The sequence below is a fragment of the Lissotriton vulgaris genome, chromosome 1_1 (assembly GCF_964263255.1).
Source record: "Lissotriton vulgaris chromosome 1_1, aLisVul1.2, whole genome shotgun sequence".
In the NCBI taxonomy this organism is placed as follows: Eukaryota; Metazoa; Chordata; class Amphibia; order Caudata; family Salamandridae; genus Lissotriton; species Lissotriton vulgaris.
The window spans coordinates 1,413,226,321-1,413,248,286 of NC_141685.1; the positions used below are offsets into that span (position 1 = coordinate 1,413,226,321).

The 21,966-nt window shown below is 46.1% G+C and overlaps 1 protein-coding gene across 1 annotated transcript in view; it reads right to left on the reverse strand.

Annotated features, from left to right (window-relative positions):
- Positions 1-21,966, reverse strand: part of LOC147750619 (laminin subunit beta-1-like) — a 308,945-nt gene that overhangs the window by 243,575 nt on the left and 43,404 nt on the right. The window contains exons 2-4 of the mRNA XM_086967210.1: positions 11,682-11,866; positions 5,497-5,632; positions 2,089-2,162 (exon numbers count right to left, since the gene is read on the reverse strand). Of these exons, the coding sequence (XP_086823336.1) occupies positions 2,089-2,162; positions 5,497-5,632; positions 11,682-11,866 (395 nt within the window). The remainder of the gene's footprint in view (positions 1-2,088; positions 2,163-5,496; positions 5,633-11,681; positions 11,867-21,966) is intronic.

Below are 21,966 nucleotides of genomic sequence, written 5' to 3' on the forward strand. Positions count from 1 at the left end.
ATTGCCACTACTCCTATTGCCCTCTGGAGCATCCTGTCAATGGAAGATCGCTGGCTGGGCGTTGATATTTGTGTGGATCGAGGATGGGTTTTCCCCACACAAGTACGCTTTCTCATGATTTCAAATAGACCGTTAGGATGATCTTACATCTATTTAACACAGACAACCCTCAGCCACGTCCTTTGTGCCAAACCTTCACTTTAGGGAGTTAAAAGGGGAACCGGACTGTGGCGGGCAAAATTGCCAACAACCCTTAATATTCAGAAGAGATTCCGGAGTTAATTCAATAAGATTGGATCTCTACGAAGTAAAGATAAATAAAATAAATTCTGACCTTTACTCCATTAGTCAGGGTGTCCAGCTTTAGAGGTGTGGCCCAGCCCAGCCTCTCATGTTCTCGGACAGGCGCAGATGGGCCCAGCTTGGGCCCAGCTTGGGCCCAGCTTGGGCCCGGCTAGGCCAGGGCACGCCCGCGCGTGTCTTGCGCTGCGGGAGTCCCTGATGGCTTTTGAAGGTACCTCCTGGTGCTGAAAGAAGCAGCAGCGTTGGCGGCAACACACGTGTCCGCAAGGAATGCTGGAGTGTAGTCCTCCTCCTGGTCTTCTGATCTCCTAGCTCCCAGCGAGGGGCGAACGTCAAGGCAGGAGAGATGGGCTTCCCCACACATTTTCATCTCGAATACAGACTGGTCAACTTGGGATACAAGTATTTTTTCAACAAAAAAGAGCTTCTAAAAGCTACTGCGCTACTAGTTGGAGAAGCTTGATCTTGAATATGAAGGCTTTCAGGGTTCTCAAAAGTCGGTCCTGGAGGGCCGGATCCATGCCAGAATTTGTGTATATCTCTATTTAGATACAAGTAGTCATCCTAAAAATCTGGCAGGGATCCTGCCCTCCAGGACCGACTTTGGAGAATCCTGCTTAAGTGCTCGCATAGCTTCAAGTCAATCAATAATGGAAGAAGGTGAGCACAGTTATTGTGTCTCAAAACACAGAAGGTGGTGCAAAATTTTTAACTTCTTTTTCATTTGAGGTTTTGTAGAAGAGCGGTGCTCACTAGGTGTAAATGAAAACAATTTAGCTTTCACAAAAAATGGGAAAACATTTTTTAAAGTAGACAATCTTTTAGCGAACAAAAAACACGGTATTGAAAACCCAAAATAAGAAGGGGGAAGGAAGTAAGCTGCTATTTTATTTATTTAAGAAGCTTATAAAACGCGCAGCTACCCCCGACGGGGGTGTCCCGGCGCTGTGAGTACATGTTAATCACGAGGAGGGAGCTACCAGGTGCATGTCCATCATAACTTGAAGCTACATAGGGCCACAAAATATATATAAAGCAGATATAAAGGGCTATAAAGCAAAGCAAACTATGAAGGGGAAATGTAAAAAAACGAACAAAAAATAAATAAACAGGATGGAGAGAGAGGAGAGAGGGAGAGAGGGAGAGAGGGCGAGAGAGGAGAGGAAGGGTAGAGAGAGAAAGAGAGGTGTATCTGGCCATCTGGTTGACGCTTCGGTTGATCCTGCTGACTAATTGGGGCGCGGCTCAATACCACCGGCGATTACTCCCTTGACGTACTAATTGATTTAAGGTTCATAAAACTTATTAAAAGCTAAACGCACACCAGCATGCTTAGACATCTTCTTGGAAGGGAAACAAAGGCACATTGTACACAGATGTTCCTCCTGCCTGCAGAGCTCCATTGCCAAGATCATGGTTACCACTGTCAAGCTCACTACAAAAGATGGCTTGTTTTAGCAAATTTGCATCATGAACAAAAGTGTTTAATGTTCAACTTTCAGAAATCAAGAATCTGATGCTGCCCCTGCCTAAACATTGTATTTTGTTGTTTTACTTGTTATTTCGAACTTCACTATTCACAATCATGAAATAAAAATGTTAAAGAAAATCTCTGCACTGTTGTGCATACCACACCTGTTTAAATTTCACCCCACTTAGAGCTTCCTTCACAAGCGTTCACATTTGAGAACAATACCCTGCGGACTCGTCCATTGCCGGCCAAACGAAATGCAATTACACACTTTCTGTACTCGTCTCTTACAGGGGAGGTTATGGATTCCTTACCTTGAAAGTCATAATCAGATGGGTGAAGTGGAACTCTGCTTCCAGATCCAGCTGGATTGTTACATTTTCCAAACCTACAAAAAGGCACAGAAGGAAGGTATAATGTAAGCTTCAATAGCAGGAAAAGAACTGTAAAGCAACTGATCAACCAGGAAAACACAAGCAGCAAGTACACAATAGCACTAGAGAGAATCTACAACAGAGAGCCTTAATAACTAAATACTGTTTACAAAGACACAACTACCAAACATCAGCGTGGCCTCCTCCTACAAGCCACATTAGGCCCCAGGGAGCCATCCCTGCAGGGGGTGATTTATATTATTAAGGAGAGGGGGGCCACATGGCCCCCATCCCGAAGTCTTAATAGGCACCCCATCCCCAGGGGCCGAAATCTAAGGGGAGGGGGCTCCACCTCCCGGAGCCTTATGAGACCCTGGGGGCCCCATCCCCCTGGGTCAACTTCTAAGAGGAGGGGGGCATTGGTCCACCTACCGGGGCCTTATGAGACCCTGGGGGCCCCATCCCCCGGGGTCAACTTCTAAGAGGAGGGGGGCATTGGTCCACCTACCGGGGCCTTATGAGACCCTGGGGGCCCCATCCCCCGGGGCCGATTTCTAAGGGGAGGGGGGGGCATCGGCCCACCTCTCGGAGCCTTATTAGGCCCTGGAGATCTCAACCGTAAACTTGGCAGCAGCAGTGGCGCAGCCATAGATCACATGAAGTGGATGCAGGCAAACATCACTACTTGTTGTCTGCGGATTCGTGAATGATACTTTCCTTTTCTTGCAGCCCTCTCCACACCTCCCCCTACCCTTTCCCTCCTGTGTCGCACCAGCAATGAAGGTGAGAGTCTAACTGAGATTCGAATCAGCCTGAGGGAGCTGCTGCATTTACACTGCAATTGCGAAGATTCCGGCCGTGAACCGGTGTGTTTTCTATTTGATTACTTCTATTTTGAAAAATGGTAATAAAGAAATACATTAAAAAAAATACAAGTTGTTATGTCTTATTAGCCCCCCTGCACGCTTTTATAACGTGTAAGAATAAGAAATAAAGAATGAGAATTAATAGCTAGTGCCCTGTCCCACTTATTTAAGATATACAACACTCAGTCGTCCCATGACGATGAAAGAGAACGTCCACTTTCCTTACGTCGACTGCTTGTGATTGGACGAAGGGAGTAGCCCGGATGTGCATCTCTCGCTGTGTACTCTGGATCGCTAACAGACTGATGGTGGGAACGTGGTGAAAAAATGCATTCCTTCTATCCAAAGGAGGCACGCTCCTGGGATTGAGTACACACCTGGAGAGCCAATTGAAGCATAAATGTCTATTATCTTGATCATAAATGTAAACAAAGCGCCTGGTTTTCTTTGGTTTCTTGCCTCCCTGCTCTATAGCTCTTTTTTCACTACAGTCAAGCACCAAACTAATAAATGGCGCGTTTCCAGATGTGCTTTGCTAACGTCCATAGGGGGGAATTATTACGCCCCCTCCCCGCTTATTGAGTTTAAACACGGATGTGTGTCTATTGGAATTTGCACAAACGTGGTTTATATCCGAACAAAAATAGCTGAATAATGCCATTAACTCTAATATAGATTATGTGTTTGAAGGTCTAAAAGTGTAGGAGTCACATGTTATCCAAAGTGGGAGGCAGTATAGTTTAGGAGTGCTTGGTTTGGAGAAGCACAAACTCAGAGTCAAGAAAGAAACCGCATAGTTGGGAATTTTCTTTAATAATAATCGATTTATGCCCAAATTAACCCTTTTTGCAACATTGATCAATGTTCTAATGTATACCTTGCAGTTTTTTAATGCAGTTTTTTTTGTTTTAAATATTTTTATTGGTATTTTAACATAACACTATATGACATGACATATAACAAATAACACATTTTTGCGGACGGTCTAATAGGGGCACACAACTTACAATATTGGCTTCGTGTATTTGTGGGGTAAGCGATTGGGCCTAACAGTCCGCGCTTATCTGCCCATCTGACTTGTACACATAGAACATGGAACATTTAGGTATTCGCGGTTGATCACATATCTAGCAGGTACATATAAGATAACATAAAACATATATGTCTTTGGTGGTTATTCTGTGGCAGACCGTCGGACTCGCGAGGGAGTTTTAAACCACTACTACCTCTTCACCCCTTCCTGCCCCCACACCCTTCTGCTTAGCAGATTCTATGATGAAAATTAATACCTCACTGTTCTATATTAGGACTTTAGAAGTTATACATTGAAAATAACAAAAGGCTCTTTTAAAAGCAGTAACCTGTTGATCCATTTACATTAAATGCACTCTGTAATCTACTTGGTACACGTTCTTTGCAGCAGGCATATTAACCCTCTGTGCTACCTTCACATAAGTCAAAACTACAACTATACAAAACTCTGATCTCTCTCCAGGAAGAACACTAATCACAGGAGTCATCTTGCCATTTTTGTGAGGCCTGGTAAATGCCGGTAGGAACGCGGCAGCAGGTGCTTTGAAAGCATAATAAAGTTGCAAACACTGCGCCCCAGGAAGCCAGCACCTGGGGCGATGGCACCGGTCGCACCGCCCTAGAGCCGGCCCTGATAGTGCGTCATATCGACTCAGCCCATGTCAATGGCCCGAGGGAAAAAAACATTTAAAAAAGTACTAAATCTTCCAAACCAACCACTAGACAGCCGAACGAAACAACTCCTTAGCAAACGTGTATCACAATATAATTATGTATAGGCGTTGCCACCCCTTTGACACAATCACAGTACGTAGTTCTTGGTTAATACACGTATTATATTTATTCTTGAAAGCTGGAAGTTCTCCACACAGCCGACACGTGTTTTGTCGTGAATGGGAGTGTAACCCAACGACTTTTTCAAGGCTAATTCCAGATCGGTTCTCTTATTGTTGGTATGCGGTGAAAATTCCAACCCGCATAGGGGTTCTACGGGGGTCTTCTGTTATAATGTCCACTTTGTCTTATCCATGGGACTCCACTTCATACTTTGTTTAGGATGGCTCTCGCCCGTATCGTTGTTGACCGTCAATGCCCCCGTTCACAATCAGCGCGTGTGCTCAATCGAGCACACGCGCTGATTTTTATTGAAATCTTACAACATGGAAGTGGTAAAACTGACGGTTCCTTTTCCTAGAGTGGTTATTAATTTCCACATGCCTTGTGGAATATTTTATCTTTATTATATTCTAAATAGTTCGTTTATCTGAAATATCTTTCTTTGTGTTGGTTGAGAAAATCTGCATTAAATAATGCCAGCACATGGACCAAGCAAAGCCTTCCAACTTAGTAGATGAGACAGCTGTGCAATCTCAAAGAAACCATTCCTGACCAACAAAGTCGTAACAACGTCCTTCTCTGAGGTATAGCAAAACGGTGAATTGTATATTACCTGTCTCTGACTGCCACCACATGTCAAGTCGATTGGGAGCAAATGTCGTGACCACATTTTCTATCCGATGGCTATCTTGGTGGGTGGTTTCGTTGAAAGGTTCCCTCGAATCGCAAAGAAAACACTTTTTTTCCTCCTGAAAGGTTAAAGTAAATTACCTGTTACACTCAAACTCAGCAAACTTCTGATGTTGAGGCAGCAAAAGCATCAGGCAGCAAAATCTTATTGTAACGCCCTACTGTCATGCCCCAACTAACACTGGCAACAAATATGAGGGACAGATGTGGAAAGCCCTTATTACAGGTCGATCTGTGCTACAACTAGGTGGAGTAACCAAGACGTATGGCTTATGTAGCCCTCAATATTTGCTGCTCAAGCCATGACATACCTTACATCACAATCAACAGTGGATAATAGAACACCACAATCTAATTCTTTTGGCATGAACTACATACAGGGCCACTAGAATTATGTGATTCTGTGGTTGCAGCGTTATTCACATAATTACAGATATCCCATAGTTCGCACGTACACCATTTCCTGCATAATCTGCACATTTTAATAAAAAATATGTTTTACTTCTAGCTCAAATGGACCAAAAGTTATTAAAAGATGGAAGGCCCTTCCTAAGGCGGACAAGTCATCATACAATTAATTGTTCATCGCTCTATTTGTTTGTTGCACGGGTAAGTAAGTGAAATATTTGCCCAGACATTGTTACTATATGTAAAAATTACAAAATAACGAAGCAATGCTATCACAAAATGTGCCAAATTATGACATATTATTTGCCTTTTATTGCTGCATAATGTAGTCAACCCTGCCACATAATTTGGTATGCCCTTACCGCATGAAACCAGTACAAAGATTCTAGGTATATGCATATATGACTGCAACTATTCTCACTTTCCCCTACCTGCATGCACATGTGCAGTTACACTCTTTCAGTAAAATGTTCAGGAGTCTCTGCCATAGACCCAGCACCAAAAAACTGCCCACATGGCCGCAACGCGCGTTCACATTTCATATCCATCCAACCAGCTGCTCTTTATACTTATGTATCCTATCAGTTTTCTTTTCCGCTTCACATTCACGTGTAGGTGCTAAAAAGAACACCAAATAAAAGCAGAGCTCTGACCCCCAGGCACGTTATCTACAAACCATATAGAGCATCACAGAGATAATATTGCGTGAATAGCGCCTCCATGTAATAAGTGCTACCTATCAGACAATGCATTTCAGCGCCCACAGGCATAGAAGGCACTATAGAAATGTCATTACAATACAATTATATTAAATGTTATTTTGGTCCAGGTATTCAGTGTCTAGGTCAGGCTAAACATATGGATATTTCTTGTTCCTCTGGCCAGGACCCTCTAGCAATGAAGAACAGTCAAGGCTCAGTCCAGAAGAGGGAACAAGAGGTAGCCATGCAGGATGGTTTATATGAGACCAAGAAGATAAACAAGCATCGGCAAACCCAATACTTCTGGTCTACGAGAGAGTTCTTGGCTTACAGCCATGTTGTATACTAGCAAGATTTCAACCAAACATGGCTGGAAGCAGCAAAAAACAAGCATTCGCAATGCAATAGGTCTCGCAGTTGCGAGAGTTTGAGATATTGGCATTGTAAATGGCAATGTCTTTTATTTACGTGTTGGTTTTTAAAACCTAAATAAAGGGCACTGTCATTTACAATGCCAATAGCTTAAACTCTCACAAATGTGAGACCTATTGCATTGCAAATGCTTGTTCAGACTGGGTGTGGTTTTCAGTGCAGACACTGTGAAAGAGGATACACAGGAGTGGGGCCACGTGTTTTTTTGGCTCTCAACAGTTTGTCAAGGATGTATTGAGTCATCTTATACATATGATGTTAAACCAGCCCAGGTATGGCATCATCACTGTGAAGATCAACACAATTACCCAGATTTTTTGCAGGAGTGTCAATTAATTGCAAAAAGGGGCATACTTGGGAATGTGTATCCCTCATACTAATAATTATTGTTAAAAAAAAGTACACTCAGCGGTCACGTCACCTCCGTTTCCCTGCAAACAGCATGTCTGTGTATGCATCACTGCTTGGGAATAAACACAACAGGCAAGAGGTCTGCAGTACGGTATGAAATGTGGACGAGACAAAGAGGGTGGGATGTGTCCTGCGACAGAGATCTCCATGGGTGATGTGCTCTGCGAGGAAATCTTCAGGAGCGAGATCTACTAGGGAGATGGATCAGAGGGGGAGATCTACTCTGGGAAAGAGGTAAAGAAGGGGCACGTGACACCCAGAGGAGATGTGCAGACGAGCCAAGGTGACGATCTGATGAAGCCTCAGATGTACACTGGGGTGGGGGTGGTGCTCAAGATCCGCAAAGATCGGCAGACGTAAAGTGTAGTGGAACAGAGAGCTGCTCGGGGAAGGGGGGGGGGACATATGCCAGAGGGAGATCACGGGGGCCGCTGAGGTGAGGGGCAGGCTCGCTGGAGGATATCCTCGCTGCAGAGGTGTTACAGGGGGATGCTTCGGGTATAGCTGGGGTGGGAGTAGCGTAGAACACAGTCTTGTCTCTCTCCACAGTGACCAAAACTCTCAATTACGGTGTCACTGGCATAAGAGGGCATCAGTTCACTGCAGTGTGGGCAGCAAAGGGTAATCACAGTGCTGTGAATGCCGCTTGCAGTGTGGCACTGATGTAACGGTAGGCGCGCCCAGTGTGCTGCAGTAAAGACAGAAACAGGTGCACTGTGACTGCAGTAATAGCATCACTGAAGTAAAGACCGCTGTCACTGTCTGGAGACTACAGCAGGGGCCCTCAGTGTAATGGACTAGTGTAAGTGCAGCTCTCAGTGTGATGTCCCTGCAGTAAGGGACAACATCCTGTGCGCAATGACTGTAGCAGGGGTTAGCTCTCAGTGTGATCGGCCTTGAGTGAGCACAGCTTGCAGTATGCTCGTGTTGCAGTAAAAGCAAACTCTTGGTAGAATATTGCTGGGGTAAGACTAGCTCCCAGTGTGGGTTACTAGCACCCGGTGGGAAGTCACTGCATTAAAGGCTAGCTCCCTTGCGCGGTCACTGCAGTATGGACACAGTCTGGTGTAGGTCACATTGTAAAGAAACAGTGCAGCCAAAGAGGTAGCAGACGCTAACGTTCCGTCACTGCACGGAAAGGCACTTATAGAACAAGCACTCGCCATTGCGGGTAGGCATGGGGCCATCTGTTTTCACTCAGCTGCATGTTTATATTTGCATCACGCTTTCACTTTAAGTGAAAGCACCATGCAAAAATAAACACGGGCTGAGTGAAAACAGATGGCCCCCATAAAGATAAGAAATTGCTTTGCGACAGCCGCAAAGCAGATGACCCTGTCCGGACCGGCCGGACGTAAAGGAGAAAGGGCAGCGACTACTAACCCCCATTTCCAATGGCATGCCACTATTCAGCATAAACGGTGATGCCAGCCAATGGAAATGAGGGGCGGGGGCTTCAAGCCCCCTTCTGAAATCTGATCTCTTACAATATCTCTCGCCTAGCGTGCATCGCTTTGCACTGCAACGCCAGGCGAGACCTAAAAAGTGCTATGACGCGGCTAGTGCTGGCAACATCAGAGCTGCTTCAGTGCAACTTTTAAAGGCGCAAACGATTACAAGACATTAAGTAACACATTTACAAAATGTACTCTAGTTAATGTAAGTGAATAACAATGTTGATAAGAGTCAAATAAAGTGTCTGAATTGCCTCATATTCTTTTATCACTTGAGGTTTCATGAACTCATCGATTTTAGGAGATGGTGATATAACCTAAAACTGTCCAACCGGTCAACTCTAATACAGTGTCCTAACCGATTTCAATAGTTTTCCCTGTAGAAAATAGTCAACAAAGCAATGAATTTATCAAGAAATGTTAGATTTTTCATAAAATAAAATTGTCAGGGTGGGGCACAGTTTATTAAGTGCTGCATTTAATTAGCACACGTGTGCACGTTATGAAATACTTCAATTGTCTCTAGATCAAATGTTTTATACATGATGCTTTCATCCAATTTTCTTTTTCTAGTGTCATCACATCTAAATACTTTTGGAATGAAGGCCTTCATTTGTTCCATGTTAAATTCTGAGAAACTACTTGGTCTAGAGAGGCCTACTCTCTAAGTCCTCTTCACATATTCTAAATGCAAGGAGTTTTGCTTTTGGGGGTCCGCGCTGCGAGAGTGTGAGTGGCTGCCCTCTCACATCAAAGGAGAACACCTACTGATCGAGGGAATCTGTAGTATCGTCAGGTTATGTATATATGTTCCGGAATCTCATCAGCCATGATACAAGATCACTGCGCTCCCACATGTTATACCGGATAGCCCAACACCTAAGTCTTCAAAGTGCCATTGAGGAAGCATCAGCTGTGCAGCCTGGGGCGCTGTTAAGGTCCTATGACAAACTTATAATGCCCTTTTTCAGGCAGAACGAGATTCTACTTTCTGCACAAGACTGTAAATGATGATGTTTCTGAGATCTTCGCATCTCGGTTTCTGCGTTTTGTGTGTGGTTTCCAGCAACACCGACACCTGCAAAGGGCAATCTACTGTGTGGCACGCGCTACAGATTATGTGTGCCAGAGATTTTTTGAAGACATCCCAACTATCCCCCAAGCCTGACTGAATGAAGGAGTATTGTCCCTCTATTGTGGAGGCTAGGGTGGTGCTTTAGGGGAGTAGGTTCTTTTGGATATCTGCCGATCCCCAGCTACACGGAGTCGACTAGAACACAGGGAATGGGGGGGCGCTGGGTTAGCACTGATAGAAGGTGGCAGCAGGTTCAGTTCCCCGGCCAAACTCTCGGCACTGGACAGACTGCCTCGGGAGGGCAGGTCAATGCATTTTAACCACCATCCAACAATTCCCTGATATCATTATTAGTTTTAATTGTAATTTGTGGGTTAACAGGCGGAATTTACTGTTACTTGTGTTTAATCTACTTCATCTGGGGGTGTCTGAACAGATGCGGACTCTAATTCTCAAGGGCCGTTCTTGTGCAGGGTGTGAACATCAAGGTCGGTGCCTTTGGCTAGGACTGGGAGTCGTCGTGCACTCATGTCTCTCTGTGTCTTGCTGCTCTAAACACAGATTTTAAAGTCGCCCTTCTAGCCCATGCAAACTGGGCAAGAATGCCCCCAAGGGTTCGCGATAGCCTCGAAGCAGTGCAAACCACTCTCTGACAGACACATACAAAGACCGCTGCTTGCCCATCCCACTGGGGATCTGTCCTGTCTAATAGATACTCAAAAAAATAATTCTGAGAAGTTTCGCATATTACAAAAAAATAAGATGCTAGGTCCCAAGGGCGGGACTCGTGTGATATATTTTCCTGCTTGTGGAGTATGACGAGGGGAACGTTATGAGACGGAATAAAGTAAAAAGTGATCAAAAACCCTGGAATAGGAAAACAACAAAATTTCAGTTAAGGTGGCTGAGCAAAGATGAAAGTCGTACAGAGACAAATTTTAGAACAATGGCCAGCATTTAAGAAACACTATTAATAACTGACAAACTGCAGACGAGGAAGCCGTCTAGACAGCTCTACAAAACTAGACATGTGAATGAAGTTTAGTGTGCTGCTGCAAACAAGCAACCGACAGAGACAACTGCAAGCTGGAACCTCCCAGCAGCTGGATTAAAGAGATGAAGTCACCAAAAACACAAACAGCAAATTACGACCCCAAAACTAAAGAATGTAAATGTAAATCATAGTATCAAAGTTAATTAAATGATTTAACAGAAAAAGTTTAAATGGTCGTTGTTTTAGAAAACACAAGATACAGTACTGACTGCATTTGCCGGCTATCGTTGTACATACACAACTGCATAAACATTCGTTTGCTGTGTGTTTTACAATCACTGTGGAAACTCTTCCCACCGCTCATTCAAGGGTAGGATGAAGGCTTCTCCGACTGTAACGTGCAAAAGGGAAGGAAGAAATCCTCGCAGGTCCAACTGTGCAAACAATGAGCGCCTGATGACAGCTTCCCTGCCAGATGTTAGCCATAAAGTGCAGGGGGTGGCTATGGGAACATTTCTGAAGCTCAAGTGTGGGAGGGGAGGGGAGTCAGGTGGGGGTGCTGTGATTAGACGCTGCTGCTGGGGTCGTTCAACCCACACACATACTCCCACTGGATGCAGTACTGCTCCTTACCTGCAGGTGGCTCACGATGCAGTAGGGTTCGGGCTTGTGCAGTCCGCACGTAGAGGACGACGTCAGCTGCGGCGCTCGGCCAATAAGAAGGTCGCCTGTGGCAGGATAGCAGCTTCCTTCTGCGCAGCCATAGCTGAACTCAGGCTCCTGGGCTTGAGTGTGAAGAAGGCACGTGAGGCACAGCACTGAGGAAAGAGAGGTCAAAGGGGTCACGTAGAGAAGGGCTAATCAACATAGAAGGATTATTGGACTCTTAAACTCGCGATGCATCACAAAGAGGTTGACTTTTAACAACGCAACAACGAAACCTAAGGGTGCTCCTCCAAAAGGGGAGATAACAGAAGTGGAACTTGGGGAACCGTAAAATAAGGTGAAAAACATTTCTGAGGTCGAGCAAGTAGGGACCAGTGCTGTGAGTGAATACAAAAATGATATAAGAAATAGATCAAAATATGATAGTCTTTTCAAAAATTTAGAAAGGTATTTCCTTTACAAGCAAAAGTGTTTGCCCTTCGTACATCAAATTATATAACTGCAATGAGATGTATTTATTAAAAGTGATCGTTTTTAAACACACATGTATAACAATTCTGCCTTCTCCTCCTACGTGAATTGCATTAGTGAGCTAAAAACCATGTCAGCTGTCATGTGTACCCTAAATGTAGCCTAGATTCTTATTATAGATGGAGCAACATTACAATATATTAAATCAAACAAGTTTTTTTCACATCTTGAACTCCTATTTGAAGGTGCTCTTGTGTGTCATTATGTAGGAAAAGAAGGCTTGGTGAAATACATTCTTTACTTATGATCACACAATTTCTTCAAAGCGGGGAAGCTGGGATTGACCCGAGTTTTGGGTCTCAAGTCTAAACAGTGCATGCGCGGTCATGAAAGAGAAATGTTGTATATACTTTGTGGCTTCGGCCTCCCCACAGGCTTCCTATTTGTTGGCTCCATCGTCACTCTTCTAACCATTCTCCCTATTTGTCCAAGGCCTGCATGAGACATGCCTCTTCCTGTGATTAAGTAGGGGGTGGGTAACCCAATAAACCCTTGTGGGCTTGGGCAATCGTATTGTTAAAAGAAATATGCCAACAAGGGATTTATTTAGAGGTACTGATTTGCTGCAGTGAGATACAGCCTTTATTATTAAGGCTTGAAGAGCGATTGAATCAGATACTGCTCAACTTGGATTGTTCAATAAATCAAACACCCTACGAAGGCTACCACACTAGCCCCCTAGAGATTATGAAATTACGTTGATCAATCTAGTTTTGTTCACTGAATGAATCACGGAATAACAATGGAAAGCAACACGAACAGATATTTTTCATGGAAAAAATTGTTTATATTTTGTATTCAAATGTAAGGGTACATAATCAAAAATCAGAAATGATTGCACACAAATCTTAAGTACGTGGAAACAGCAAAACAATCCATTTGTACAAAAGAAACAATCCAGTCTATAAACAAATATATATAAAATTGACTTCTTTTAAAATAAAATAGAAAGTCAAGAAATAGAATGAAGACTTGGATAGATCATCTATCCAAGTCTTCATTCTATTTCTTGACTTTCTATTTTATTTTAAAAGAAGTCAATTTTATATATATTTGTTTATAGACTGGATTGTTTCTTTTGTACAAATGGATTGTTTTGCTGTTTCCACGTACTTAAGATTTGTGTGCAATCATTTCTGATTTTTGATTATGTACCCTTACATTTGAATACAAAATATAAACAATTTTTTCCATGAAAAATATCTGTTCGTGTTGCTTTCCATTGTTATTCCGTGATTCATTCAGTGAACAAAACTAGATTGATCAACGTAATTTCATAATCTCTAGGGGGCTAGTGTGGTAGCCTTCGTAGGGTGTTTGATTTATTGAACAATCCAAGTTGAGCAGTATCTGATTCAATCGCTCTTCAAGCCTTAATAATAAAGGCTGTATCTTCCTGTGATTAGCCTTCCCAGAGATCCTGGACCAATTGCTACTATCCATACATTCCTCCCATTTAATGGCAATTTTAGGAACTCCTTTTTTCTTTGTTTAAGAGCCCACCTCAGGAGGAGGCGTGCTTTCACTCACTCCAAGCGCTGTGCCATTTTGGTGAGCGGTCGTGTTTTCCCTTGCTCCGAGCACTTTGTTGTTTTATAAACAGGCCAATAAATCATGTTTCTTGTTTGATACCCCGATCACCCTCCTCCCACTGTCGCTTTCTCCAACCCCCCATGTCTGCTTGCCCAGTGCTTCTCCGGCAGTCATGAAACTGCTTGTAGGAAGCTGGTTCTGTATATACTATACCAAAGTAAGGTACAGTGTGTACAGAGTCCAGTGGATGCCCAAAGATAGGCAGAGGTAAAAGTAGATAATATCTTACTCTCTATTTGTGGTAGTGTGGGCGAACAGTAAAGCTTTATCAGAGGGTAGTGTTAAGCATGTATTGTACACACTCAGGCAAGAAATGATGTCATACACTCAAAGACAGAACTCAGACCAATTTGTTTGTAAAAAAACATTATTTTGTTGCATTTGATTTTCTAGAACCAAGCCAAGCATGGTACAGGTAAGTATAATATTACCGTACAAGAATAATGCAGTTGATTGGAATTGGATTGGTTACAGGTAAGTCCTTTGTTTATAAAACAATTAAAATTACTTTTCAGTTTACTGAGTACGTTATTTTTCAGATTACTTTTTAAGTTACATTTTCCACTCAGTGTGATATGCTTAGATATCACACTGGGACATATCCTAGATAAAAAGTGGGTAAATCAGTTTTTGTACATATGCAGTTTAAGGTTTCATACAAACCAACTCCACACAGAACAATTTTCACAAGAAAGCAGTCAATGAAGTCCTATGGGAGAAAACCAGGTTATCGGTTTAACTGTAAGTTCTTTCGGGTTGGGAGTTAGTTTTCTGGGGTTAGAACAAGGGTTCCCCCATGGTCAAGGATGCACTCTCAAAGCACCCTCAGCGGCACAAGAGCAGCCGGGTGCAGAGTGCTGAGGCCCAATGTTACCCAGTAGAGGATGGGGAGCCTCTGTGGCTACTCACGAGCAGGCCACAAGGTTTTGGGACCAACGCTCCCGGGGTTTAGCTCAGGGCAAAGGGGGGGGGGGGGGGGGGGGTCAGAGTTAGCACACAAAGTGCACCAACAGAGGCATAGGGGCAGCCGGGTGCAGAGTGCTGATTTGGTGTCAGGTGCCATGTTTTCAATGGGAGTTGACGATTCTGGATTTTGGCTGCAGGCTCGGTCCAGGAAGACATCTGGGAAGGTAAGTTGGAGGGCTCGGGACATAGGTGCACCTCCGGATCTCTTCTCCAGGGTGCAGGGGTGTCTTTTGAGGTCAGATTTCACTTTACCGGGCCACTCACGGTTGGGGGCGGGGTCTCCGTTCTGAGGCTGCAGGGGACATCGGGGAGTCTTAGCGGGGTCGACCCACTGTAGACTCGGAATCTGGAGCACAGGGGGATCTTGCTAAGACTGGTGGGCCACTCGAACTTGGGTCATAGGCATCAGGTGCAGTTTTGGGTTTCTAGGTCTTCAGCAGGTTCCTGGTCTTGCTTTGGAGATTCTTTTGAGCACAACTGCTGTTCACAAGAGATCCAGTCTTTGTGGAAGTCAGTCAGTCCTCCCAGGGGTTCTGGAGGTTGCTGGCTGCAGGACAAGCCAACTTTGGAGCAGGATCTCTGGAAACTGCAGAAGGGCCAGTAGGGCTGGGGCCAAGTGAGTTTTTCTGCGTCTCCTCTACTGGGCGTCTTAGTTTGTCCTTCTTCGTCGTAGGTTACGGAAATCTGTCTTCTTGGTTCAGGGCTACCCCCTAAATACTGTATTTAGAGGGTGTTTTATGGGTCTTAAGGTCAGTAGCCAGTATGCTACTGACCATAGGGGGACTACACCCTTGGTTTGCTTACCCCACGTGGGGGAGTGGGCACAATACCTAATCCTGATTGGAGAGGGCCTGCCATCTGCAAGATGCTGGGCACTGAAGAGTGGGATGCACCTAGCCTTCCTCACCCGAGGGGTGGGGTTGGAAGAGGTGGACATACCTTCTGGGCTGTTCTAATTTTTCCCGCCTGTCTTGCCACTGAAAAGGAGGGGAAGACAGGAAGGGGGCCAGCTCCTGATAGCAAGAGAGGTTGGGGGTCGTGTTACAAAGGCGGCAAGGCCATTGAAGCTCCCCTGCCACAGATGGCTCTTCCAGACCTGGAGGTGTGACCACCTCCACCCAGGAAAAGCTTTGTTTCTGGGCTCAGGGAGCAATGGTTACCCCAGGGGTCCAAAAATGTGTCTCGTGGTGGCAGGCTGGTGTTTATCAGTCAGGGAACCCACCAGAGGCTGGTTGTTTTTCAGGGGTCATCTCGGAGATGCCCTCTGAGTGCATTGTATAATAAATCCCACACTGGCATCAGTGTGTGTTTATTATGCTGAAAAGTTTGCTACCAAACTTCCCAGAATTCAGAAAAGCCATTATGGTGCTGTGGAGTTTGTAATGACAAACTCCCAGACCATACACTTTTATTGCTTTACTGCCCTTACAATGTCTAATAATGGACTTAGACACTGTAGGGGTACAGTGCTTATGCAACTGCACCCTAACCAGTGGTATATAGCACCCAGCTTAGAGGGGTGTCTTACCTATACCATAGGCAGTGGGTTGCAAGCATGGCACACAGGTATGTGTGCCATGTCAACTCTTCACTTTTCTGTGCACCACAACACGCAGCCTGCATTGGCAGTGTGTGGGTGTTAAGGTACAGGACCTCTAAGGATGGCACAATAAGTGCTGCAGCCCTTAGAGGCCTTCCTTAGTAACAGTGCCCTTGGTACCTATGGTACCTTTACAAGGGGCATACATGTGGCCAGAGAGCTGCCAATTGAGGGTACAAAGGTACAGTTTTGGGAAAGGACACCGGCCCTAGGAACCAGATTGGCAGGAACCAAGGGCACATCAAGTCAAAGTGCATCAGAAATCTGGCAAACAGTGTGTGTGTGTGTGTGTGTGGGGGGGGGGGGGGGGTGGGGGGGGGGGGTTACTGCAACAGAAACCCAGCTTCCTACTTTGCTCTCCCCCACTCAGCAATTTTTCGCATCCCGTTCCCCAATCACCCTCCTTCCGGTGTGTTTTCTCCCTCCCGCACCCCATGGCTGCCTGCCCTGTGCTTATTCGACCATAATGGAACAGGCCTGTAAATCATGTTCTTATCTTCTTTTTCAAGCCACAGCATGTTATTCAATTTCCAGGAGAGCATTCACGAGGAGAGAGGGAGAATTCAGCAATCCCCTCCATGGTCTCCATTGCCTTGCAAGGTCACGTGAATGCTGTGTTTCAGCTGCTTTTTACCCGCTCATCCTCACCCCACCCCGGAGATAGTTAAAAAACAGGAACACATCATAACAGGCTCACTGGTTACTAATAAAATGGGCTGCTGGAAAGGCTTGCTTCAATTCACTGTATGGTCATTGTAAAGTGCTGGAAGGTCATTGTAAAGCGCCACATGCCACCAACTGCATTCCTAGGTGCTCAAGTGCATCTGTATAGTGAGAGTTTTGTATTTTCCAATACAGTACACAAGAGCTTTCCAAACTGTGTGTCCCGACACAGTAGTGCGTCGCCTGCAAATGGTGGGTGTGTCGCAGGATGGCACCAGAGCACTTAGCACAGCACCGCTGCTAATTAGGAAGCATTCCTTTGAAAGAGTGTCTCAGAGTCAGCCACAGCAGCGTGGACTCCGAGACACTCTGCTCTATGGAGGCCGGGCGATTAAAAAACAAGCCCCATTAACAAGTAAATGGTCTTTTAAAGACCTGCGAAGTACTCTGTGTGGCTGTGTGTGCGCCCGAGAAGCTGGGGTGAGGTGACAGAGGGCGGCAAGAGGGTGACAAGAGGGAGGGAGGGCGACAAGAGGGAGGGAGGGCGACAAGAGGGAGGGAGGACGACAAGAGGGAGGGAGGACGACAAGAGGGAGGGAGAAGGGGCAACAAGAAGGAGGGAGGTAGGGCGACAAGAAGGAGGGAGGGAGGGCGACCAGAGGGAGGTAGGGAGGGTGACCAGAGGGAGGTAGGGAGGGCGACCAGAGGGAGGGAGACAGAGGGAGGGAGACAGAGGGAGGGAGAGGGAGGGAGGGAGAGGGAGGGAGGGAGGCAGGGACATACAGAGACAAATAGAGGCAGAGACAGGGACAGGGCAGACAAATAGAGGCAGAGACAGACGGAGAGGGAGACAGGGACATACAGAGACAAATAGAGGCAGAGACAGGGACAGGGCAGACACATAGAGGCAGAGACAGACGGAGAGGGAGACGGGCGGGAAACAGAAAGAGGGAGACAGAGAGGGAGAGGGAGACAGAGGGAGAGGGAGTGAGACAGAGGGAGAGGGAGTGAGACAGAGGGAGAGGGAGTGAAACAGAGGGAGAGGGAGTGAGACAGAGGGAGAGGGAGTGAGACAGAGGGAGAGGGAGTGAGACAGAGGGAGAGTGAGTGAGACAGAGGGAGAGTGAGTGAGACACAGGGAGAGTGAGTGAGACAGAGGGAGAGGGAAGGAAAGGGAGACAGAGGGAGAGGGAAGGAAAGGGAGACAGAGGGAGAGGGAAGGAAAGGGAGACAGAGGGAGAGGGAAGGGGAGTGAGACAGAGGGAGAGGGAAGGGGAGTGAGACAGAGGGAGAGGGAAGGGGAGTGAGACAGAGGGAGAGGGAGTGAGACAGAGGGAGAGGGAAGGAAAGGGAGACAAAGGGAGGGGGAAGGAAAGGGAGACAGAGGGAGAGGGAAGGAAAGGGAGACAGAGGGAGAGGGAAGGAAAGGGAGACAGAGGAAGAGGGAGTGAGACAGAGGGAGAGGGAGTGAGACAGAGGGAGAGGGAGTGAGACAGAGGGAGAGGGAGTGAGACAGAAGGGGAGGGAGTGAGACAGAGGGGGAGGGAGTGAGACAGAGGGGGAGGGAGTGAGACAGAGGGGGAGGGGGTGAGACAGAGGGAGAGGGAGTGAGACAGAGGGAGAGGGAGTGAGACAGAGGGAGAGGGAGTGAGACAGAGGGAGAGGGAGTGAGACAGAGGGAGAGGGAGTGAGACAGAGGGAGAGGGAGTGAGACAGAGGGAGAGGGAGAGAGGGAGAGGGAGACAGAGGGAGAGGGAGTGAGACAGAGGGAGAGTGAGAGAGGGAGAGAGGGAGAGAGAGAGGGAGAGAGAGAGACCGAGTGAGTGAGAACCCCCCCCCCCCCACCCCCCCGAATCCCCCTTAGGTGGTATGAGCTCGCTACACTGTCTTACTGTGTCCCAAAATGATGCATCTCCAAAAAGTGTGTCCCCCAAAATGAAAAGTTTGGAAAGCTGTACAGTACATCAGCAACCCCGTCAATGGTCTCCACTGCCTTGCAAGGTCACATGACCACTTCATTTCAGCTGCCCTTCACTCTCATTCTCACCCCCTCCCCACTACTGAGATAGTTACAAAAAACAGTAACTTCATATCGGGCTCATTGGTCACTAATAAAACAGGCTGCGCGAAGAGCTCATTTCAATTCACTGGATGGTCATTGTAAAGCATCACATGCCACCAACTGCACCCTTAGGCACTGGAGTACATCCATTAGTAAGTGTTTTGTGGTTTTGAGTACAGAGCACAGTACATGGTTTGTTATTTTGCAGAATTACAGGTTAAAAGCAAATGAGCAGTTTTGTGTTGTATTGTGTTTTGCTCTCTATCAAATGGTAATAATACCATCTAGCCATGCATGCTGAAACACACTGACAAACGTTAATAGCTTTCGCATTGCCAAGACTAATTGGCTTTGCCCGTGCTTTTTTTCTTCTTGTTTTGCACTCTCCAATTCAGCTATTAGATGAGTATCTCTTCTGTCATCTGTTTAACCACAAAGCTTGCTGCTGTGCCTTTACTTCTTGGCAATGACATTTAAAGCTTAGTTGGCAGGAATAAACCACATGAAAGCTTGCCTTGTTTTGGGCTTGTGTGACCAAGAGGACCTCGAACCGAGCCACAGCTGGGCTTCTGGCTTGAGCATTCAGTGACTTACCCAGAGACAGATTTCTTGTCATGGCATCTTTAGCTTGACCGTTGCCACTTTTCTATGTAGATACAGTGTAAAATGCTGCTCATCCAACCTCCCCTTTATAACTTTGGTTCATTGGTGTTGGATGAACTGCCGTCAAAAAAAGAAGCTCAACCCCCGCACATCTAGAAAAGATGTGACAAATTCCAGTGAGTAATTTAGTATGGTATTGTTAGAGGTCTTTGCAGTTATCCAAAGGTGATGGATCGAAGCGGGTTGAAAACAGAACTGGAGAGATTGAATTTTGTTGGCCGAGTATGCAAGCAAACCGGACTTATACTAAAAAAAAAAATTTAGGTTTCAGAGCCGAAGGTATATTTTTCACTCCCTAAGAAATAGTGCCTAGAGCCCTCAGTAGCAATATAGGAAGTTATTAGAGTAGTATATCTATTTAGTTTGACACCTTACATAGTTTTGAAGGCCGATATATATTATCTTAGGCTGCAAACAGCTCAGTCTTGAGAAATTTCCTGAATTTAAAAAATCAGTACAATGACGTAAGTGAAATGGGAGTTTATCCCATAGAAAGGGGCTAAAAAGGAAAAGGACCTTCCACCTGAGTTAGACTTTCTTATCTGGAGGACTGTAAGCAGGGCTTTGTCACTGGATCTAAACAGTTGCCACCTCGCCGCCATCGTCAGACAGTATGGGCTCAGCATAGTATCCTACACCAACGACACACAGCTCACCCTCCCTCACGAAGAACCCCGAAGACACCAGACTCTGCTTCCAGGAAGGAATGAAGGACATCGCAGCCTGGATGAAAGATAGCTCCCTGAAGCTCAATTCGGAGAAGACCGAGGTCCTCATCCTCAGACCCTCCACCTGCGCCAACACATGGTGGCCTTCCGCCCTCAGGAGCACACCCACCCCTACAGACCACGCATGAAACCTCTGAATCATCCTCAACTCCTCACTCAGCATGACTCGCCAGATTAACTCGGTCACCTCCACCAGTTTAAACAGCCTTCGCATCCTCCGCAAGACCTTCAAATGGATGCCACCCCCCGAATGCAGGAGGACCGTCACCCACGCACTCATACCCAGCAGACTGGACTACATCAACGCCCTCTACTCCGGAATCAACAGAACTCTGCTCCAAACAACAAAGGCTCCAAACAATCCAGAACGCTGCAGCCAGACTCGTCCTCGGGACTTCAAGGCACGAGCACAAGACAACACCTACGAGACCTCCACTGGCTCCCTGTCGAGAGAAGAGTCACCTTCAAACTTCTCACCCACACCTACAAATCCCTCCACAACATCGGACCCAAATACTTCAACAAAAGAGTCTCCTTCTACGTACCAAAGAGGAACCTCCGCTCTGCCGACCTCGCCCTGGCAGAGACTCCGCGCATGCACAGGAACAGGGCAGGCAGAAGAGCTTTCTCCTAGATCGCAGCAAAGACCTCGAACGAGATCCCATTGAACATCAGATGCTCCCCAACCCTGCATGCATTCAGGAAGAACCTCAAGACCTGGCTCTTTGACTGACCGGAGCTGCACCCAACGTCCCCCCCAGCTCCTTGAGACCCTCATGGGTGAGTATAGTGCTTTATAAACCCCTGATTGATGGAGTCTACTTGGCCATCATCATCTACTTGGCCTTTTTTATGGCATCCCCTAGCAACAAGGGGAAGCCTGGCAAAGCCATCCGAGTCATCTTAGAAAACACGGACTAATCTGAAAAGCTAGTCCTGTGCTTCCCTGGCTCAGAGGCCCATAAAGATGATGGCAAGGCACTCTCGCTTGTCCAAAGAAGGATTTTTTAACATAGAGACTGCTGGTATTTTGGATGTTTACAACAAGGGGTGGTGAGGGACAGAGTCTCTGAATTAAGCAGAAAGCTCTCACCCAGTCAAGAGATTAGGGCTAGATCCAACACCGTTTTTTAGCTCACTGCACCATCCCAGTTTCAGAACCTGGCTGTATGCAAATTAGTCTGTTCCTGTCCCAGTGCATGATGGGAACAGGGCAAACCAAACTTCAAAAGCCAATTCTTACACTGGGAAGGAAACAAGCTCCCGGGGACCGGTTTCTGGCATTACAGCCGTCTTCGGCCCGGTTTGCTTGAATCCTGATGGTGCAATGAGCAAGGGTCTCACATCTGAGAATACCCTTCCACGCTTAGGGTGGACAAAAATATTTACAACAAGGGGTGGTGAGGGACAGAGTCTCTGAATTAAGCAGAAAGCTCTCACCCAGTC